The sequence below is a fragment of the Cottoperca gobio genome, chromosome 13 (assembly GCF_900634415.1).
Source record: "Cottoperca gobio chromosome 13, fCotGob3.1, whole genome shotgun sequence".
Taxonomy (NCBI): domain Eukaryota; kingdom Metazoa; phylum Chordata; class Actinopteri; order Perciformes; family Bovichtidae; genus Cottoperca; species Cottoperca gobio.
The window spans coordinates 2,839,577-2,859,408 of record NC_041367.1 but is presented as its reverse complement, the minus strand read 5'-3'; the positions used below and the strand labels follow the sequence as shown (position 1 = coordinate 2,859,408).

At 43.7% G+C, this 19,832-nt stretch overlaps 2 protein-coding genes across 4 annotated transcripts; one reads left to right on the top strand and one right to left on the bottom strand.

The window, feature by feature from the left end:
• The first annotated feature begins 447 nt into the window (after positions 1–447).
• Positions 448–17,196, top strand: agfg1a (ArfGAP with FG repeats 1a). 3 transcript variants are annotated; one of them, XM_029447124.1, is made up of 12 exons: positions 448–817; positions 6,368–6,461; positions 7,724–7,839; positions 8,651–8,816; positions 9,091–9,253; positions 10,222–10,338; positions 14,161–14,338; positions 14,437–14,516; positions 14,705–14,812; positions 15,169–15,321; positions 15,451–15,545; positions 15,857–17,196. In XM_029447124.1, exons 1-12 carry the CDS (start codon positions 651–653, stop codon positions 15,914–15,916), a joined length of 1,497 nt encoding a protein of 498 aa, XP_029302984.1. In that variant the 5' UTR covers positions 448–650; the 3' UTR covers positions 15,917–17,196. The 3 variants fall into 3 exon arrangements, with proteins under 3 accessions (XP_029302984.1, XP_029302985.1, XP_029302983.1); XM_029447123.1 differs by having other exon boundaries at positions 449–817; positions 10,219–10,338; XM_029447125.1 differs by lacking the exon at positions 10,222–10,338.
• slc19a3a (solute carrier family 19 member 3a) lies at positions 16,698–19,528 on the bottom strand. The gene is made up of 7 exons (XM_029447127.1): positions 19,382–19,528; positions 18,786–19,021; positions 18,128–18,680; positions 17,609–17,687; positions 17,231–17,423; positions 16,983–17,124; positions 16,698–16,900 (listed from the first exon to the last, which is right to left on the bottom strand). Exons 1-7 carry the CDS (start codon positions 19,526–19,528, stop codon positions 16,751–16,753), a joined length of 1,500 nt encoding a protein of 499 aa, XP_029302987.1. The 3' UTR covers positions 16,698–16,750.
• Positions 19,529–19,832: the final 304 nt, after the last annotated feature.

Sequence of the window (19,832 nt, the reverse complement as noted above, 5' to 3'; positions counted from 1 at the left end):
ATGTGCTAAAGAAAGACTTGTAGCCGTCTGTGCACTGTCATGATTACAACCAAAGAGCTCCCATTTAAGAGACAAGATAGTTCATGTCCTTTTCTATTGTTTCGTTTTACACAGAAAATCCCACGGCCATATCACCATGCGTGCTCTATATTTACATCTTTTTCACCTCATAACTTCATAATCCCATAACGACAGAAACTCAAGAATATAAATAAAAAATCGCCATTGACGCCGGTCATACTACCCCAGTGCATACACAACATCAGAGCATCATTGTTATATAGGACTACGCAGTAATACCGGTCCATAATAAATAATTGTCCAAACAAACGCAGACTCTAAAAAAATGTGTTGAAACATCTTACGAAGTAACAACACCCATATTTGGCCCTGCCCAAAAACGCATAACGGTATTCAAGCGAAGCCGGAAGTGCACGGCAGGAGTCATCTTGTTCCGTTAGTCAAACTGATCCAACGCCTCGAACTCCTTATTCGAGGAGACGCAAGGCCCCCTATCAGAGCCACCTACCCACTCCCTCTCTGTCTTTAGCAACCGGCAACCGTTTGAAAGCACAGCCCTTTGTTTTAGCTGTAGCTGACCCTCCAGTCTCCCCCGGTTTTTATTAAGCCCTGCGTGTATATCCTTTACCATGGCGGCGAGTGCGAAACGAAAACAAGAGGAGAAACACCTGAAGATGCTGAGAGAAATGACGAGTTTGCCTCCCAACAGAAAGTGCTTTGACTGCGACCAGCGCGGCCCAACCTATGCCAATATGACTGTGGGCTCCTTCGTGTGTACCTCCTGCTCTGGCATCCTGTAAGTTTCAACTTGCTGCGTGACCTTAGCTTAGACATGGCGCACACGATATAACGTTACAGCTCCATACGGCAGCCAGCTAGCCAACTAGCGCTAGCTAGCAGTACATGGGTAACCAGTAGTGCCAGTGTGAGTTTAGCTGTTTTGACATTGTTGGGCGGGGTACATAGAGGTGTCAGTGTTAGCAAGCTAACGTAGCAACCACGACTAGAAGCTAGCTTACTTTAGCTTCCAATGCTAGCCAGTGAACTTCTCTGACACTTGCTAGCTAGGTCTACAGATAAGCTACTACCAGTTGCTGCCTGGCAACGTTTGGCGGCACCACCTTGTAACTGAGATAATTGATTTGGTTTATGATGGCGCATACCCCCCCAACATACACAGATCCACCAATATTGTTACATATTTAAATAGCTGGAGGTTTCATTTCGTTTCCACCATTTGTATAATGAAGCTTTTCGTTGTTATACTCCAGAGATTATTGTTAATAAGGCGCTGACGTTGCTCAATGTGAAGTGATGGCAGAGAGCTGGGCGTGGGAAAGCCACATCATGTTGAAATGCGACAGATATCGCAATATCGGTATTCATGTCATCATCTATTTTGTAGGGAAATCTTACAGTTTTAAATCTGACAGATGTACACTGATAAAAACACCAGCCTTACTGTCACTATCTTTTTACAACAGACTTAACCCTTTGTGTCAGCTCCCTCATGCCAGGAGCTATCTGCAGCACTGATGCCTCCACCTAACCCAACTGGGTGTTTTTGACTTCAGATAACATTTGTGTGACTTAAAGCGTTGCTGTACAGTTGTGTAACCAAGCATCTGTAGCTCGGGATTTGGGATTAGTGAAGCATTTCAATCCATTTCTTCTTATTCAGCTAAAGATATCCCACTTCAATAAAGCTGTCTGCATGTTAAAGTGTTTTTGTGGGGTATGTGTGCTCTGGGGCCAAAGTGGTAGAATATAATAATGATATATTACATGATTTTATAAAGGTTTTTGATCTATTAAATGACATATTGTCATACAGCATGGAGGAAATGTTTGCCTTATATTATCTATATTGCATGACGTTGTGCTAATTTGAACATAATTACTCTCCGACGAAGACTTTTGAGGATTATACGGTTTTCTCTTGTAGGTGCATTGACTTTCAGTTTTCCACCTGTGCACCAGTCTTGCAAGAAGGACTTGTTTGCGACTTCTTTACCCAAATCTAGTTTACAAACATCATAGATTTTGTCTCAATCAAGAATTATAGTCGTCTCTTTTCCACCAAGTCCCATCATTTTCTCTCAAATAGCTTCCCATGGTTTATATTTAGGTATACATTATGTTTACTCGTCATAAGTGTTTGTAAGTGAAAACATTTGAGAAGAGTAAATTGGCAGGTAGCTTAATAAGCTGCTCATTCACACAGTCAGCAGCTTGCACTCATCCTTACTGCTTCTTTTGTGAATAATGGTTATTCTAATAATGTTGCAGGGGAAAGGGAACGTTTATGTTCTTCAGTAATTCCCCACTGATGACCTTTTCAGACGACTTCATTGACACAATACTGTGTTATTTGTCCTTGAGACTTTGCTTAAGATAAAAACCCTTGTTTGACGAGGTTTGTGACCTTAATCTGTACAAACAGTTTTAGCTGTCTCCACTGAACATGAAGGTTATTTACTGTAGCATTGAAAAGAATTAGATTAATTGTGTGTTTGCTGATGGGTATAGTTTGTCCTCCATTTCACTTCACCGATGAGTCTGCAGGGACTCCACTGAGCTTCCCATCTGCTCACCCTATGGTATTAAAGTCTGTAATGTGAGTTCTTTAATAGCTTGAGATCACAATCCCCCCCCTCCAACCCTGTTGTCTTTCTCACTCTCCTTTTTATGAAGACAAAACGTGTTGTGTTAAAGGTTCAGTGGGGACCATCTTCTCAGCAGAAGAGTGCGGTTTTGAAAGGATTGTCTGACTGATGTTTGCAGGAAGCCGCGTGTGATTGTAGGCTCAGGAAGTGGTATGGCCTCACCGTGCTGCTACATCAGCAGCACGTGCTGTTCTATGTGACACAGGAAGTGGCAGAGAGGTCACTGCTGCCTTTCTCTTTCCTTTTTAATTGTAGTGTTGCAAAGGCTTTGGCATTGTGAGAGAGCGCCTAAGTATTCATGCTCAGACATGATATATTGTTTTGCTTAATACCCACTATGACTGTTTAATGAATAAATAAAGTCTTTGTTTGATTTTGTCAAAGGAAATAAAAACAAACCCTCTGTACACAGATACTCACCTCATGTAGGCTGCACATTTCATTTACTATAAACGGGTCTTTTAAGTCTTAAAGAGTAAATTTGACTGGTAAGAGAAATAGCTGAGGCTATCGTAGAAGTTTTTAATTTACGGAAGTTGTTTGTCACTTCCGTTTTTCATTTGCAGTTTGGGCACTAACCATGTTTCGGGGTGATAGCAGGGACACGACTACTTATCGCATAACAACCTTTTGCCCCCATAGTTGTGGTTGTTTAATGGGTGGAGTTGGAATCTGGTATGTAAACACATTCCTTATCAAGGTGGAGGCCTTCCCAGGAGGAACACCACCCACAATGTCTCTTTCTGGAGAATTGCTCATAGCAGGAAGTAAGCCCACTTGGCCAATGTGTTCCTGAGTAAGCAGGACTCCAATGGTGACGTGACAGAAGTGGAGAGGTGTCACCGACACCTAATGTCCTGGATGATATGTATCAATGGCAAGTTAACAGATATGACTTGAACTCTAAAACTGAGCATGTTTGGTTCCCATGCTCCTGAAGTGTGATTTCTTAAGGAGGTGCCGTGTCTGGAGCAATTGACGGTGCTTTAACTTGGCATAAATGTGGATTTTGATAGTGAGCCATGAAAATCAAGACTTGGCATTTTGTGATAAAAGGTAGTTATTTAAATAGTTTGGACTTAAAGCAGCCAAGTGAAGGATGATTCCTCGCCTCTCTGGGACTTAACATTGCCAGTTTCTCTCACCCTGGAGCTGTTACAGTATGCAAATGAGCTGAGCTCTCCCGGCTGAGCTGGTCTAAAATACAGTAGCGACGAGGTCATAATTATTTTACAGAGCAATATGTGATGCTATTCTCTGATGCACTACGCTACCCAGTAGACACGATCTGAAAATAGATGAGCTTGGCAGGCAGTGGTTTCGATTAAGTCGTTAATCTTTGTGTTGCAGACATTGTTGGATTTGCACAGTGTTGTAAGAAACACTTTTATTAATTAATAATCACTGTCATTTAATTCTCTCTTATCATACTGTCACTGAAAACACAGTTGTGTGGGACTGTAGGACCATAACATCGTGTTGCTGGGCTCAGTACCCGACTGGAATCCAGAACCCATAAATCACCTGACTGTTATGTTGTACGCCACAGCTGCTGGATGATAATAAGATTGTTCCCTTTTGCAAAGCCTTCTTGTGGATAAGACTTTTTCAAAAGTTGAAAAAGATTTTGAATGAGACAAGGTAAGCAGGAAGTCTGTTTTTAATTTATCTCGGCCCCGAGATGTCAGCAGGATTATGGGAAAACGACCGACCTGATTGTCTTGAAACTTGGTGGAAGGGTGACTCATGGGCCAAGGAAGAACCCATTAAATATTTTGGAGCAGATCCAAATCATGGGGCGGATACACAAATAGTTTCCCTTTCGTAACATTGTGAGGTCCCCGAATGCAAATGTATTGTCACAGTTAAATAAAATGCAATCTATTAACACAGATAAAAGAACCAGTGTCAGGGTTCCTTCATCAGACCACTGGTAAGAGATGCTGTCATCCTATTCAGACCTGAAGGGCTATGGAGCTCCCTTCCTGTATCTGACCTAGTTTCCTCTTCATGCGAAGGATCTGATCACTAAAGCTAAAATACAGACACTAACATACTATATATTCTGTTTCTACAGATACATTTGCTTCTTGCTTTTACTTAATTATTGCAACGTTAGCATAGCATAGTTGGATTATTAAAACAGTGAGAACTTTGCAATAATCCAGCCTGTAATGATCCTTTTTTAATTTACAATGTGAAAGGATTCATTATAATTTCACTTTTGTTGATTTGGCAGTTAAGCAGCTTTTTAATTTTAATGGTAAGTCCTGCACATGTTGAAACATAGCAGTCACGTGAAGGTGTTCTCGGTTGTGCTTGTGGCATTCTTTCGGCCTCATTACATAACTGGGCACAGTTTGAGTCTTCCCCCCCCTGAAGTTCCCATCGATCTACTCCATGTCAAGGGACATATGGACCGCTTTCTAATAGAAGCATGGCGGCTCTTGTAATTTGTATACACCTGCTTTCTATCTTGTGTTTCTGAATGAATTGATTGTAACACTTTGCGGAGCAGTCATCTGATTGGTGGATGTGTAAAGAATGGGTCGAGAGACCATGTTGCTGTGAGGGGTATCGGCAGTGAATAATTTAGCAGTCTTGTCTCGTATTTCACTGCCTTTAGGATCTGACTCTTTTTATATATTGTACAACAATGCGTTTGTAATTGTGACACTGTGGATCTCATTTCCGAGAGAGGTGGTTACCCTGCCATGACGCACAGTAAACATAATTAAAGGTAGGGAAAGGCCCTCGCAACACCTCGCCATACACTACTCTCAAACTCATTTAAAGCACGAGATAAACCCTTATCAATTACTAGTCGGGGGTAAATACTGAGGATTGCTATCATTTAGGACGAGAGTCCAATGTAGCTCCTTCAGTGATGTCACCCATTGGTTTCTGAAGAGCCGTTGTGAAGTTCAAAGTGGGTGGCTCCAGTCACCGCCATCTTGGCAGTGACGCCACTCTAACTCGGGGGCATCGTCGCTGAAATTGAGTCATGGAGATCGACTCCCTTTTGTTGCGTGATGTTGAAACTTAAGATAATAGAGCTGAACTGATCAATCGGGCAGGCCAAATTAGTTATTTACTTACTTATACTTAGTACTCATACTACTTATACTACTTAGTACTTATACTACTTAGTACTTATACTTCTTAGTACTTATACTTCTTAGTATGTATCTCCTTATGTACCTTGGGCACAAAACAAATCTAAGGATCTGTATCAAGATTGTTTGTATGTTATGCGCTGTATATGCTGCTGTAAAGCAACTGTTGTGATCCCCCTCCCGCTGTCTTGAAGGCTATCCTGGCCAACCTCGGCAGTCACCTGGCTGACACGAGAGGGCTGTCAGCAGATTAAGCTCACCTGGACCCTTGAGCTATAACTTCCTCAATTGAGTCAATGGCAGCTAGGAGAGAGTTTCACCCTCTTCTTTTGTTCTTCTGTTCTCCCTGTCTTTTTCTGTCGGTATTTGTCTCGGTCATTTTTCTTTTGTATGCTGTCTTTCTCGCCTCAGTTACACAACACACTCTCACACACTCTCACCAGTCAGTCGGCTTGTTGATAATAAAATGGCCTCGTCCTTCGAGGTGGGATGTGGTATATGTCCAGATGAGGTCGTCATGTGTCTTCAAATTAAATTGACCCGTTTCCATTTCTCCACCTACAGACGAGGACTGAATCCACCCCACAGAGTCAAGTCCATCTCCATGACGACCTTCACGCAACAGGAAATAGAGTTCTTACAGAAACATGGCAATGAGGTAGGCATGGCAACTGTCTGTCCTGTCACAGTTGTTGAGGTCAACTTTCCCGCTGCTTTATATAATCCGTTATATTTTGGCCCTTCAAAAATGCTAAAGCTGTTTTATATTAACATTGAATCTAATAGCTGTAATGTGAAAGGGGTTTAGTTTGGTTTTACAGCTGCTAAATAAACTCTTAATAAACATGTTATACCACCTGCCTAACACAATTAAGCCGACCAGTAAATGTATCGGGGGAAGAAAGCCCAACAAGACCCAGATATCTTCTCTAGAGTTGGTGGAGAACAAACCAGAACTGGAAGGCCGGTGAAATAAACATTTAACACAACAGTTCTCACCTGTCCATCATACTCGGTCTCCACAGCACGCGTGTACCGCACAGAGGAACCGAAGTGCATCCTCATTTACGAGCCATTTCTGGTAAACAGAGTATGAAATAGAGCAGTACCACCTGGGAAGCACAGTCTATTAAAAGCTGTACCAAAGTGGCATGGCAGGCCGACATGCAGGAGACTCAAGGCTAGAACTAATGCATACATTCTTCAAGGCTGCTGTACAAATATCACTGCCCTCAAGTTTCTTTTTGTGTTTCCTCAAAGAGCATTTGACGCATAACTTTATATTTCCAGAAGTTTCAAAAGCCTACTCATTAAAAAGAAAGTCGACTTGCATGTACTGTGAGTGTGTTTGCACCAAATCCAGATAAAGAAACAACAGCAGCAGAAGTGTATGTGCAACATAAGAGCCTCCTCTTGCAGCCCCCTATACTGAGTGCACACACGCACGAAGCCTATAAATCTCTCTACAGGATTAGGAAAATACTTTAGGAATGCTATCAAAAAAGCCAAAGCCAGAGAAAGGTGAGACTTAAACAGATTATTTACCCAAGCAACTATGTTAAAGCTGTGTTTCCGAACACGGGGTCAACTCGTGGTTGACTTCATACCGCATACATGATGGCCGAGACGTCCGTCTGTGCAGTGCACCAGCTGAATGTAATGCACCACCTGAGTGCAGTTCAAAAACCAACAATCTCTCGAAAGTCAATCCTGCACCTTTTAATGGATTAAAGGTGATGAGCTTTATCATCTATATGTTTCCCCGTGGCTTATCTTTCTTATTCTTTGTGCCAATTCTCTAATTGGCCCAACAATTGAATGGCTAACTGTGACTGTGGACGGGCTTGCACTCATTTGAACTTGTGTGCTACAGAAATGTTCTACCAAAAATCACTTGTTCTGTTACCCTCTGTGTTCCAGGTATGTAAACGGATCTGGCTTAGCCTTTATGATGACAGAACCACCTCAATACCAGACTTCAGAGAACCACAGAAGGTCAAGGAGTTCCTCCAAGAGAAATATGAGAAGAAGAGATGGTGAGTCAGTTTTACAAGCTGGCAATGCAAGACCTGCACAATCCTCTGGCAACGTGCGCTGCGCAGACATGCAGCTTTTCTTTGTCTTTTTCGTCTCTCTGGCTTGGAATGTCTCTCAGAAAGCTCATAGCATTTAGCCTTTGAGCCACCAAACAGATGCTTTAAATGCTCACAATATAGGTCATTACAGTCAAACCGCTTTATGTGCAAACTCTAGTTTTTTCATGCAGTTGTACGTTTAATTTAGTTAACATGCGCAGGAGTTTCAGCGTCGTTGTTACTGCTGCATTGTACCTGTTGGGTGTGATGACTGAAGGCAATTATTTCAGACTATACGAAAGGCAGGCAAACAAGGGTCATATTGATACTTGCAAATGAGGGATTGGTCATCGAAATAAATATTTATTTAGTGATTCTGTTGGTTTCCATATCCATTAGAGTATTACACCTTAGTTCAGGTAGTCGTGCTTCTGTGATCTCAGTGGTTAGTCTCTGAAGTGAGAGTGATGAGCGGGGCATGTCTCAACATGTAACCGTTTGAGAGGCATGCACACACACACACACACACACACACACACACACACACACACACACACACACACACACACACACAGGCCTGTCTGCTAGATTTGAGTCACATTTGCACCCGAATAAACTTTTCCTATTCTTACATATTGCCAAACCTTGTTACACCATTACTTTGAAAATCCTAGATTATGTAATTTAATAATTTAAATGTATTATAATTGTAATTATTTTAGCCAGCAGCATGCAGTGTAATGTAAAGCATGTAATGTGGACTGTTTCCTAGGTATGTACCTCCTGAGCAGGCCAAGGCAGTGACCTCCGTCCATGCTTCCATCTCTGGCTCCTCAAACAGCAGCACTAGCAGCACCCCGGAGGTCAGACCACTCAAATCCCTGCTGGGGGAGTCGGCCCCCTCCCTACACCTCAACAAGAACACCCCACCTAATCAGGTGAGCTCTATGTAGTGCACGTACACATGCATTTGTAATTGTTGCCAGGGCTGGTAAGAGTTTTCAAAGTACTTTGCTAAAAGCAAGTTTTGTTTGTTACACTCACTAAATGTACCCACGGATATAAAATGCTTCTATATGAACGAAGACACATCGTAGCCATAGTGACAGATTCTCTGCCCGTCAGAAGGTCTGTTCTGAGTCTTCATGTGAAGGTTGTTCAAGGACTCGTACACACACCAGACGCTTTTTCAAATCCGTGTGTTGTCTCCAGTCTCCAGTGGTGAGCCGTGGACAAACCCATCAGCAGCAGTTCCATGACAAGAGGTTCGACCTCCTCAGTGACTTGGGAGGAGACATCTTCGCTGCCCCGCCCAACATGAACGCAGGCGCCAGCTCCAGTTTCGCCAACTTTGCACATTTCAACAGCCACACAAGTAAGGAACAGGCAACGGAATGATTGATTGACTAACGTAAAGCAGTACGGGGATGCAGGAATAGCACAATAACTGGTCATGATGGCGTTGTCCTCTTTAACTGTGGAAGTTCTCTCTGTCACATTATTTTACATGAGTTACACTATATTATATATTATGTGTTCATTCAAGAGTTCTGTTCTCGTCTCTAGTTAAGGACTTTATTGGGGAAATCTCCTCAATTGTTTAGAAGAAATGACTCTTTTTGTGCACAATGGTGACAAATGAAGTGAAGACTAGACTTCAGGTAACATGTGGTGTTTAAAGGTGTTTAAATAGACATTGCATTGTAATCATCACTGGTCATAAACTGTGGCAGATGTTTGAGATGCAGAATCTGTTAAATGTCAGCAGCCACGACGTCCTTGATGGCGAAACATGTCATACTTTATGTAATGGTATCGCACACATCTCCATGGTTACTAATGCCTGTAACTAGTTGTTATTGTTTGCTTCCCATTGAGGATAATGTCCTCATTTCCCACTCAAAGAGCCATCGAGACTTCCCTAAAGGCAGTGTTAAAAGTTGCATCTGCACATCTCCGCATTGCAAAACACGAGCACAAATGTACCTCTGAGATTAATGATGTGTGCAGTGCTTATAGCCTGCGTGTGTGTGTGTGTGTGTGTGTGTGTGTGTGTACACATAGGCTTATAGGCTGTGTGCTCAACCAGGAGTCCTGATGGTATCTAATGGGAGGGTGAACATCACGCCTCTAAAGCCGCTGTGCATTTCATTGTCATGTGACCCCACTCTATGATTCCCTCTCATATTGAGCATTTACTCGTTGTATTTGTTTTGCAGTCTTCCCAACCTTTTGTCATTATATGTATAAATCATTCTATTATTATCTCATCCATTGTTTTCCTCTCATTGTGTTTTCTTTTGTTCATCTGTCTGTCTGAACATCCTGACACCACCCCAGCAGCACAGAGTGCCAACGCAAATGCAGACTTTGCTAATTTCGATGCATTCGGGAGCACTTCTGGGTCGACAGGTGGTTTCCCATCCGCACCCCAAGCTTCATTCCACCCCTCAAATACAGGTAGAGCAAGTTCCCTTCACTGGACAAACTGCACACATCCAAATCACTCTCGCATAAAGAAATGAGCTTGTATAATTACACACACACGCACATATTTGAAAATGTACATATAGGCCAAACAACCTATTCACATGCTGCAGATTGTGAGCCATGTTTTCTGTCAAGTCATCAATTGTGTTGCCATTTGAATTGTACCTGTTGTATTACATACAGTATGTTCTTCCTTCAATGTCCAATCATCTGGTGTCTTCTGTGAGCACCAGTGCAGACAGATTAGATTAATTTACTCCCAGCGCCACGTGTAGCATATCTCTACGGTTCATACAGGTTACCCACGAAGCCATTTTTCTAAAGCAGGTGTTGGCTGTACATCAGAGTACTGAACTCCTTCTTCTCCTACACTTTAGGTTTGAGTGTTGGGCGACGGGACTTATCTTGAATATGCAAATGATTTTGTTTCCATAGATTAGTTTTATTTGTCCTCAAGGAGGACATTATTTTCCACAGTAGGTGCAGACATGGCACAGACAAGTGAGACATGCAGAACTATACAAAGAGATAAAGAACTAAAATGAACACTACACACCACCGATCGTTATGATTATTATTATTATTATTATTATTATTATTATATAGGACCTGCAAAACACCATGTTTCTTACTGTTGTAATACTGTAGCCACACTGTGTATCTCCCTATAGGATTCAATGCATATAAACATTAGTGCAAATATATGCAGCTCATTCTATGCTTCACTCTTAAAGCTGCCGTTTATATGTTGTGGTCTTATAAAATAGAAGAGTGCACACGCTGTGCTCGTCTTACCTGTTTGTCATTCTGATCCACAGTTTCCCTCGAAGCCTTTCATGTCGTAATACTGCTCATTTCATGTAAATATTTGCTCAGCAGTAACTGGCTGAACCTTCTCTCTCACATACAAAAACTGTGACTTTCCTATACAAACACCCCCCCTCCCCCAGTCTCAGGAACATGTCGTGTGCTACAGTGCCCTCTGCTGGCGGTGTACGCTGCTCTGTCGTGTGGCGCTGCAGTGATCTCTTTAGTATGCCGATCACTTGATGGATAAAGCTTCTCTCTCTCTCTCTCTCTCTCGTGGCTTTATAAGAGAACTCTTTTCTCACAGACTCTCTCTCTCTCTCTCTCTCTCTCTGTCTCTGTCTCTCTCTCTCTCTCTCTCTCTCTCTCTGTCTCTGTCTCTGTCTCTGTCTCTCTCTCTCTCTCTCTCTCTCTGTCTCTCTCTGTCTCTGTCTCTGTCTCTCTCTCTCTCTCTGTCTCTCTCTCTGTCTCTGTCTCTCTGTCTCTCTGTCTCTCTGTCTCTCTCTCTCTCTCTCTCTCTGTCTCTGTCTCTGTCTCTCTCTGTCTCTCTCTCTCTCTGTCTCTCTCTCTCTCTCTCTCTCTCTGTCTCTGTCTCTCTCTGTCTCTCTCTGTCTCTGTCTCTCTGTCTCTCCCTCTCTGTCTCTCTGTCTCTCTCTGTCTCTCTCTCTGTCTCTCTCTCTGTCTCTCTCTTTCTCTCTCTCTCTCTCTCTCTCTCTCTCTGTCTCTCTGTCTCTCTGTCTCTCTCTCTCTCTGTCTCTCCCTCTCTGTCTCTGTCTCTCTGTCTCTGTCTCTCTCTGTCTCTCTGTCTCTCTGTCTCTCTGTCTCTGTCTCTCTCTCTGTCTCTGTCTCTCTCTCTCTCTCTCTCTCTGTCTCTCTCTCTCTCTCTCTCTCTCTCTCTCTCTCTGTCTCTCTCTCTGTCTCTCTCTCTGTCTCTCTCTCTGTCTCTCTCTCTCTCTCTGTCTCTGTCTCTGTCTCTCTGTCTCTGTCTCTCTCTCTCTCTCTCTCTCTCTGTCTCTCTCTCTGTCTCTCTCTCTCTCTCTCTCTCTCTGTCTCTGTCTCTCTGTCTCTCTCTGTCTCTCTCTCTCTGTCTCCCCTCTCTCTCTCTCTCTGTCTCCCTCTCTCTCTCTGTCTCTGTCTCTCTCTCTTCTCTCTCTATCCTCTCTCTCTCTGTCTCTCTCTCTGTCTCTGTCTCTCTCTGTCTCTCTCTCTGTCTCTCTCTCTGTCTCATGTTCTCTGTCTCTGTCTCTCTCTCTCTCTCTCTCTCTCTGTCTCTCTCTCTGTCTCTCTCTCTCTCTCTCTCTCTGTCTCTGTCTCTCTGTCTCTCTCTGTCTCTCTCTCTCTGTCTCTCTGTCTCCTCTCTCTCTGTCTCTCTCTCTCTCTCTCTCTCTCTCTCTCTCTCTCTCTCTGTCTCTGTCTCTCTCTCTGTCTCTCTCTCTGTCTCTCTCTCTGTCTCTCTCTCTCTCTCTCTCTCTCTCTGTCTCTCTCTCTCTGTCTCTGTGTGTGCTTTCTGGCCCAAGCTGTCCATCCTATCTCCTGTCTGTTTTGCTTTGACTAAATGCTTTTGTCATTATTTTCTTTTAACCTCTGATTTATTTGACATCTTTTGTTTCTCCGCCCTGTCTTTCTTTGCTCATTGCTCCATTTCTCCCTCCCCCTTTGATTTCTGGCTGCCAGCGTTCACTGCACTCTCATCCAGCCGCAGTGTGGGTGAGTTTGCCACTGCTCTGCCTCTCCAGGTTGCACACAGTAAGTCTCTCTCTCTCTCTGGGCTTGCCCCAGCTTTCACCCTTTCCACCATCTAATGTGTAGTCAGTGTGATCCTCCTCTCTGGATGTGACCTGTAGCTCTTTGTGTGTCTGTAACTCTGAATCAATATCGACAACCTCCCTGGTGGAATAATAAGTTTTGATTGTTGCTGTCGTTATTGTAAACCACTGTGGAGCACAGATGGAAGTACATGCGACTGTAAGAATCCAAGAGAACAAACATTGATTTGTATCAATGTTTGTTCTCTTGGATTCTCTTTCTTTATAGCAATCATCAGGAAACACGAGAACACTGCACCATTCAGGTCTATTCATCGTAACTGAATACATCTTCTGAAAGATGTCAGATGCATGTATCTGTACCTGTCCCTGCGTTAAAGGTAGTTAAACAACAATAGTCCATGGGATGCAAATAAATCACTGGTTGAGTTTGTGATGGTTTCTCCAGGCCTCTCCACGTCAGGATCACAGAAACAAGGCAACATTACATCTTGTGACGTAGCCATCCTTTTGTTGCATTCCAAGTAACTAACAGAGTTCTCAGTATGCTGGAGAAACTCGTGCGATTGATCGCAATATCTGCTGTGATTTTCATAAGGTTGGGTCATGCGGGTCCGTTCCAGACTGGAATCTTGCTTCCTGTGAATGTCCTCATTTCCCCCTCAAGAGCCGTCACGGCGACTCTTTAATGCAGCAACAAAAGTGGCATCTACACAAATGAACTGAATTATCGGCCACATTAAAAAACAAACAAGTGTTCTTAGATTCTCGAGCAAACTTCTAATTCTGTGTCACTTAAATGTCGGCTTAGCCGAGGCTTCGATGTATTTGGAGATGTCCTTACGTTTGTCTTTTTCAAAATGGTCTCAGTGCAGCTGAAGCAGCCTGTGTAAAGACGACAAGCCACTGCACATGGTGGACATGCCTCCTTGCTTCAGAGAAGGCTTTATGTATTGGTTTCATTGGAGAATTTGAACCTCACATGGTCAGATGTCTGGCACTCGAGCGTCTCTGAGTGGCACTGGGCTGGTGCTCCCTTCTTTTGTTGGTTACGTGTATTTCTGTGCTAGAACATTTATTCCCCCTTTATTTTTAATAGGTTGAGTATGGCGTCTATCTCCGGACCTTTTTTGTTTTCTGTATTTATAATTAGAACTCTGCTCCCAGACTAGTTGACGTGGACTGACCCCGGCTCTGCTGTCATGTGCTTCTATTCCAGGAGCTGGTATTCCTGTTGGGGTGAGCGCAGCGGCTGCAGGAGTCGGTGGTTTGCCTCAGAAGCACCCAGCGATGCCTGCAGGGGGCGACCGCTATGCTGCTCTAGCTGAGCTTGATACGGTCTTTGGCCCTCCAGTGCCTGTCGCCAGTGTTTACAACACCACCAGCACCTCACAAGGGTGAGACACTACACCAAACACACACACACACTATAGTGGGGACCACAGCTGTGGTTTCTGGTCTTTACTGATAAGCTTCTGTGTTGACTTTGTTTCAGGGGTGTATACGGCCCAGAGACTGGGATGTCAGCAGCACAAGCGCAGCAGGCCCTGCCTGGCATGGCTCAAGGTTTTGGAGGTGAGTGAACCTACGTGCTGTTCTCTGATGTTCCTGTTTATCTCCCAGATTGGAATCCCTCATGATTTAGAAAGTTGGGGCAGCCCTGTGAGTAGTCTTTTGTTTTGACATGTTTAGGTTGTGCACCTTTTTATTGTTCCGCTTCCCACTCTGTACTTGTTTGCTGACTTGATGCTTCTCTCCAACAGCTCAGTCCACTAATCCGTTTGTAGCTGCCCAATCAGCAGCTCCCACCAACCCATTCCAGAGCAACGGTAGAGCAGCAAACATGGCGGCCGCTGCAGCAGCTGCAGCAGGTGTGTGTCTGTGTGTACTGTACATGCTACTCCTTCACAATCAAGTGGGAACATTACCTCCTAAAGGGACCAACTATACAGTAACTAGGAGAAAGTTCTGCTCTTTGGAAAATCTTAATCCTGTAATTATTATGGATTAAGCAGCAATAATTACGTTCATATAGTGATTGGGAACATACAATTTATTTATTTAGAATGTATTGATGCTGATGTGTGCCAGCTGTTTTTATAGGGTATGTGTTGTAAAATGTAAAATGTTAAATCAAATGAAGCAATTTGTTTTAAGGCCGGTTGTGTGTAACGTCTATAGAGGTCTTGTACCTGCTTTAACTCGTGGCTGTCCTACTTTCTTGCAGCATCATTTGGCACAGGCTCCATGAGTATGCCGGCTGGATTTGGGAACACTGCAGCCTTCAACCTCCCCACCAGCTTCAGTGGGACCTTCCAGCAACCCTTTCCTGGCCAGGCTCCCTTCCCCCAGCCTCCTGCGTACCCCCAGCAACCCAACGGTGTGTGTCTGTGCAGATCTTGTACACTGAAATTCTGACACATTAGTGCACTTACTGTACATCCCTTTTAAAAATGTCAGTATGGAGTCACTGATTCCTTTTCTAAATGACAATGTAAATGTTTTTCAGGTGGAGGATTTCCAATCTATGGTCAGGCCAAACCTGTTGGGACTCCTTTCGGGCAGGCGATGGCTGGACCTATGATATCCAGCAACCCTTTCCTGGTTAGTAAGAAAGCTTTATTACGTGAAGGGGCTTCGGTCCCACGAGCCAAGAGTTCCTTTGAATAAACCATTGATTACAGAAAAACTAAAACAAATAATTGGAAATAAAACAATTTATTGATATCATTTGGGGACTTTTCCACGCAAATATTAACATTAATTAATCAGCATATCATCTAATTAAACCTTTTTAAAAAGAATGTTAATTGATTGACAGCCCTTAAATACTCTAGTGGTTGGATTAAAGCTGTATATGATGATTTTATATGAATGGATAGTGGGTTTATTGTCACCCCCCTTTTTCCTACCAGGGTGCCGGTCCGTCTGCACAATATCCTGCAGGAGGCTCTTCCACGAATCCCTTCTTATAGCGATCCATCCAATCAGCTCCACTACAGGGTCAACAACTGGCGCGCTTGCACCTATTGCACTGTATTGTTTCACAAGTAGCTTTAAACACAATGTTTGTAAGGATTTGTATTTTCTATCGCAGTTTGTCACAAACGGAACAATATGACAGACCATCATGCTGACACTGTCTCTGAGGGAGAGGTCGATCCCCTCTTCTCTATTTAACCTGTGAACTGGCCTCTACTGAACCACAATGTATAATCAAACTGGCTGAAAACTAAGTTATTGCATACGGTATATCTCATTCATTATGCTGCAATTCTGTACATATTCATTTTTTTTTTTTCGTTTTAAGAAATTAGCGCTTTGTGCATATCAGTATTTGTATCTAACACACAAGATTTGTTAAGACAGAACTGTTGCTTGGAAAAGTTAATGGGTACTGCCACTTACTGTATTTGTGAAGAACCAACTGTTTATTTGTGCAGGTTCCTTTTTAGGTAAACAAAAAACAAAAGTCTATTCTGTTGGCGAGAGATGAAAGGAGTGACTGCGTCAGGGGGGGCTGAGACACGAGTCCCCTGCCCCCCCGTCCTGCTGACAGAGGCCCGGGTCACTAAGCTTTTGAACTGCAGTCAGGCCGTGAGTGGCTGCTGAGCTGAAAACCACTTACATTAGGTATTAGAGAATTTTAAGTTAATGTGTAAATATATACAGTATATATATTAAAATGAATTTTAAATAAGAAAGAAATGACCAAACCATTCATTTATATTGATGTATGGAATATCTTGTATATTTGATTTGTATATAAAAGAGAGAAAAAGAGAAGACTCATATTCATGGTGTTGCAGTCAGTAATTTAAAGCAGAGTCTGGAGGTTCAGTTTGGACGGGTGGGGTGGACTCGACTCTGTCGCTGCTCTGCGCTCTCCAAAGGGTGAACAGACCCCGAAGTGAGAACACGACAGCGATGAGTGAGAAGTAGCTGGCGTATATGGTGAACTGCAAAAAGAAAGTGTTGAGCAGCGATGAGAGGACATTGAAACACGTCTGCTGCATCTACAGAAGACCTGAGACTGCTCACCTGAGGGATGATGCCCAGGCCCAGTCCTCCACTGTCCACCACAACAGCCGTGATGATCGTCTGTAGCGCCAGTGCTACAAAGTTGTTTGCTCCAAAGACCAGTGCATATCTTTCCATTGACAGGTCCGCTGCAATTTGGTACCTAAGACAAGTATTGTTTGTTTAAATGAACTTTTTTTCTGTTTTGCCTGCAATAAAATGAGTCTGACTTTTGGTAAAAACCCCTTTTTATAATCTAAAACTCTTACATGGCTATTGTTATCAGCAGCATGTACAGGCACTTGAATATGACGTAACCAGTGTAGCAGACCCAGATGTTGCCGATGAAGGTCATGAGGAAGAGTGCAGCTGCCCCGAGTCCAGAGAAACCCCCCAGGGCCAGCTCTCCCCACTGCTCCCATCTCACCTCAGTGAAGCCTATGCTGTAGGCTGTTGCTGCTCCTGCATAACACATCGATTTAAGATTAATAACAATTTAATAAGCACTGACTAAATGAGTTTATCTACACACAAGCTGTTAATGTCTCTTTTTGTAATCACATATATACTTTGAATATGGTTTAAAACAAACATTGTTTCCCTTTCCTAGTCAGTATTCTGCACTGGAAACATTTGATGTTGCTTACCCAACAGGTTGGACACGGCCTCCACGCCTCCATTGTAGATGGTGACGTTCTGAGAAGGCTGCACATGCTCCCACAGCACCTGCAGGGTACATTAGTGATCACACAGGTGATCTGGTACTAACAACTACACATGTTAAAGGTCTTAGTGTAGGATTCAGAGGGCTCTATATGGATCTAAGAGTTGCCTAACAACTAAGAATTGTATTGTATTACCTTAGAATGAGGCCCTTCAGATCTACATAGGGAGCGGGTCCTTTGCAACACTGCCATGTTTCTGCAGTAGCTCTGGACGGACGATGAAACACGGGCTCTACAGAAGGCCTTTCACATTTTATGTTACCTGCCACCCGAGTTCTCCGACACGCTTGGAAAGGGAGAGGCGAGCGGAGGGTTTTCAGTTGCCTGCTATCTGCAACCTCACCACTAGATGCCACTAAATCCTACACACAGGTCCTCTTTAAGGTGATCATTATCATGTGCAAACAAAGCAGGTGCGTTCATGTTGCCCTCACAACTGACCTGCACATAGTTGACAGTCTGGTTATAGCCGCAGGTGGCCATTGCCCACCACACTGACCAGTAGAGCAGCTGTCTGGAGGAGTAGCACTGAAGGAAGTCCTTCCACAGCTGGAGGAGGACTCGGCCGCAGCTCTCTGCACCAACCGACTCCTCAAGATCCTCATCCTTTCCATCCAATCCTACTCCTGCTTCATCCTCTGTTCCTCCGCTCTCTGCCTTCTCATCTCTCGTTCCTTCCAGGGATACGTCTGCTCTGCTTGTGTGTTCTGTTGCATCCACCGTCCCATCTACATGCCTCTTTGTTCCCTCTGTTGCTGTTTTCTGTCCAGTATGTAAGCTGTGAAAAAACATGCTCTGCTGTGGCATTGGCAGGAGGCAGGACACGAGGAGAGCGACGGCAATGAGAACTAGAGTAAGCACCAAGATGTTGTCGTAGGACATGAGGTCGAAACTGACAAGCAGCTGGCCCAGCACTGAGCCCACCGTGTACCCCAGGAGCTGCACACTGCGGGCGTAAGAGGTGGCCTTCCGGTACCTCTTCAGATCCACCATACTGTAACAAACAAATGCAAAATGTCATGTCAGTCCCCACAATGCAACATTCAAACCCCTGGCAGTGATGGTGCCTCGCTCTGCCCCGTGAGCCACAGTACAGCACCTGTAGATGTAGGAGAAGTAGGCCACCTCGCTGGCTGTCACAACCGCGTAAAAGAACTGCATGGCCTGCATGGCTGCGACACTTTTCAGCCAGAGTATCATGGATGTGGTGATGAAGAGGGCGGCGCACTGGAACACCACCACAGGCTTGTAACGCAGCCAGTCAGTCAGCAGGAACACCGGCACCGACACAGCTAGGTAAGAGTACGTCCACACCGGGAATATTTGGTTGTTTACCTGATGAGGAAACACCATTAGAATCATAAATACATATTAAATTAATATTAAGTTATTGCATGTAAGACCGGATCTGTGCATAGCAATAAAGACAATAATCACGATAGGATTTTTATCACTCACGTAATAAAGATTGCACTAAAGTCTTAACTGCGTTTCACCAACTTTGTGTCACACTTACAGAAATTACATTTACATGTTGAATCTTTACAAAACAAGTTATTTTATTAAGCTTTTCTGTTTTGAAAGAGTGCACACACTCAGCCTTGATTGCTCTGTTGGCTGTCTGATTTACATGCTCACATTTCTCTGATTCATGATTTGCTCAAGTCATTTAGTCATTTGTCTTTGTGTCTGTACCTGTTCTGTTGTCAGGTTCTTGTCCGGTCCTGTCAGGTAAGAGATGATGAAAGGCTCCAGAGGTTTAACTGTGCTGAAGAATCCATAAAGGCACAACAGAGTAGTGGGATACCTCCAGTCTGCCCTCCACCTCCTCACAGTCTCCATTTTCTGCTGTTCTTCAACCTGTGTGTGTGTGTGTGTGTGTGTGTGTGTGTGTGTGTGTGTGTGTGTGTGTGTGTGTGTGTGTGTTCGTGTGTTCGTGTGTTCGTGTGTGTTCCTCTGTGTCTAAGTGTTGATCTTGTCAATCAACAACCCGGTCAAAGAGCAGCTTACTAACTTGCTGACGGTCAACATCAAGCCGAGATAAACGTGCCACGAATCAAATAGGTAACCAGACAACTCTCTTTATCTTTAATGTGCTTTATTAATCTGTATTAATTGCAGCTTTATTTTGCTGTTTCCTCATTAG

Bases quoted from the DNA above. Each gene is read 5' to 3' on its own strand.
- agfg1a (XM_029447123.1), top strand. From the start codon at position 651: ATGGCGGCGAGTGCGAAACGAAAACAAGAGGAGAAACACCTGAAGATG. The intron at 6,462-7,723 runs GTAGGCATGGCA...TCTGTGTTCCAG, and splicing joins TACAGAAACATGGCAATGAG to GTATGTAAACGGATCTGGCT. The intron at 10,339-14,160 runs GTAGAGCAAGTT...CTTCTATTCCAG, and splicing joins ATTCCACCCCTCAAATACAG to GAGCTGGTATTCCTGTTGGG.
- slc19a3a (XM_029447127.1), bottom strand. From the start codon at position 19,528: ATGGAGACTGTGAGGAGGTGGAGGGCAGACTGGAGGTATCCCACTACT. The intron at 17,125-17,230 runs GTAAGAGTTTTA...TACTTGTCTTAG, and splicing joins CTGCTGATAACAATAGCCAT to GTACCAAATTGCAGCGGACC. The intron at 16,901-16,982 runs GTGAGCAGTCTC...TTCTTTTTGCAG, and splicing joins GCCTGGGCATCATCCCTCAG to TTCACCATATACGCCAGCTA.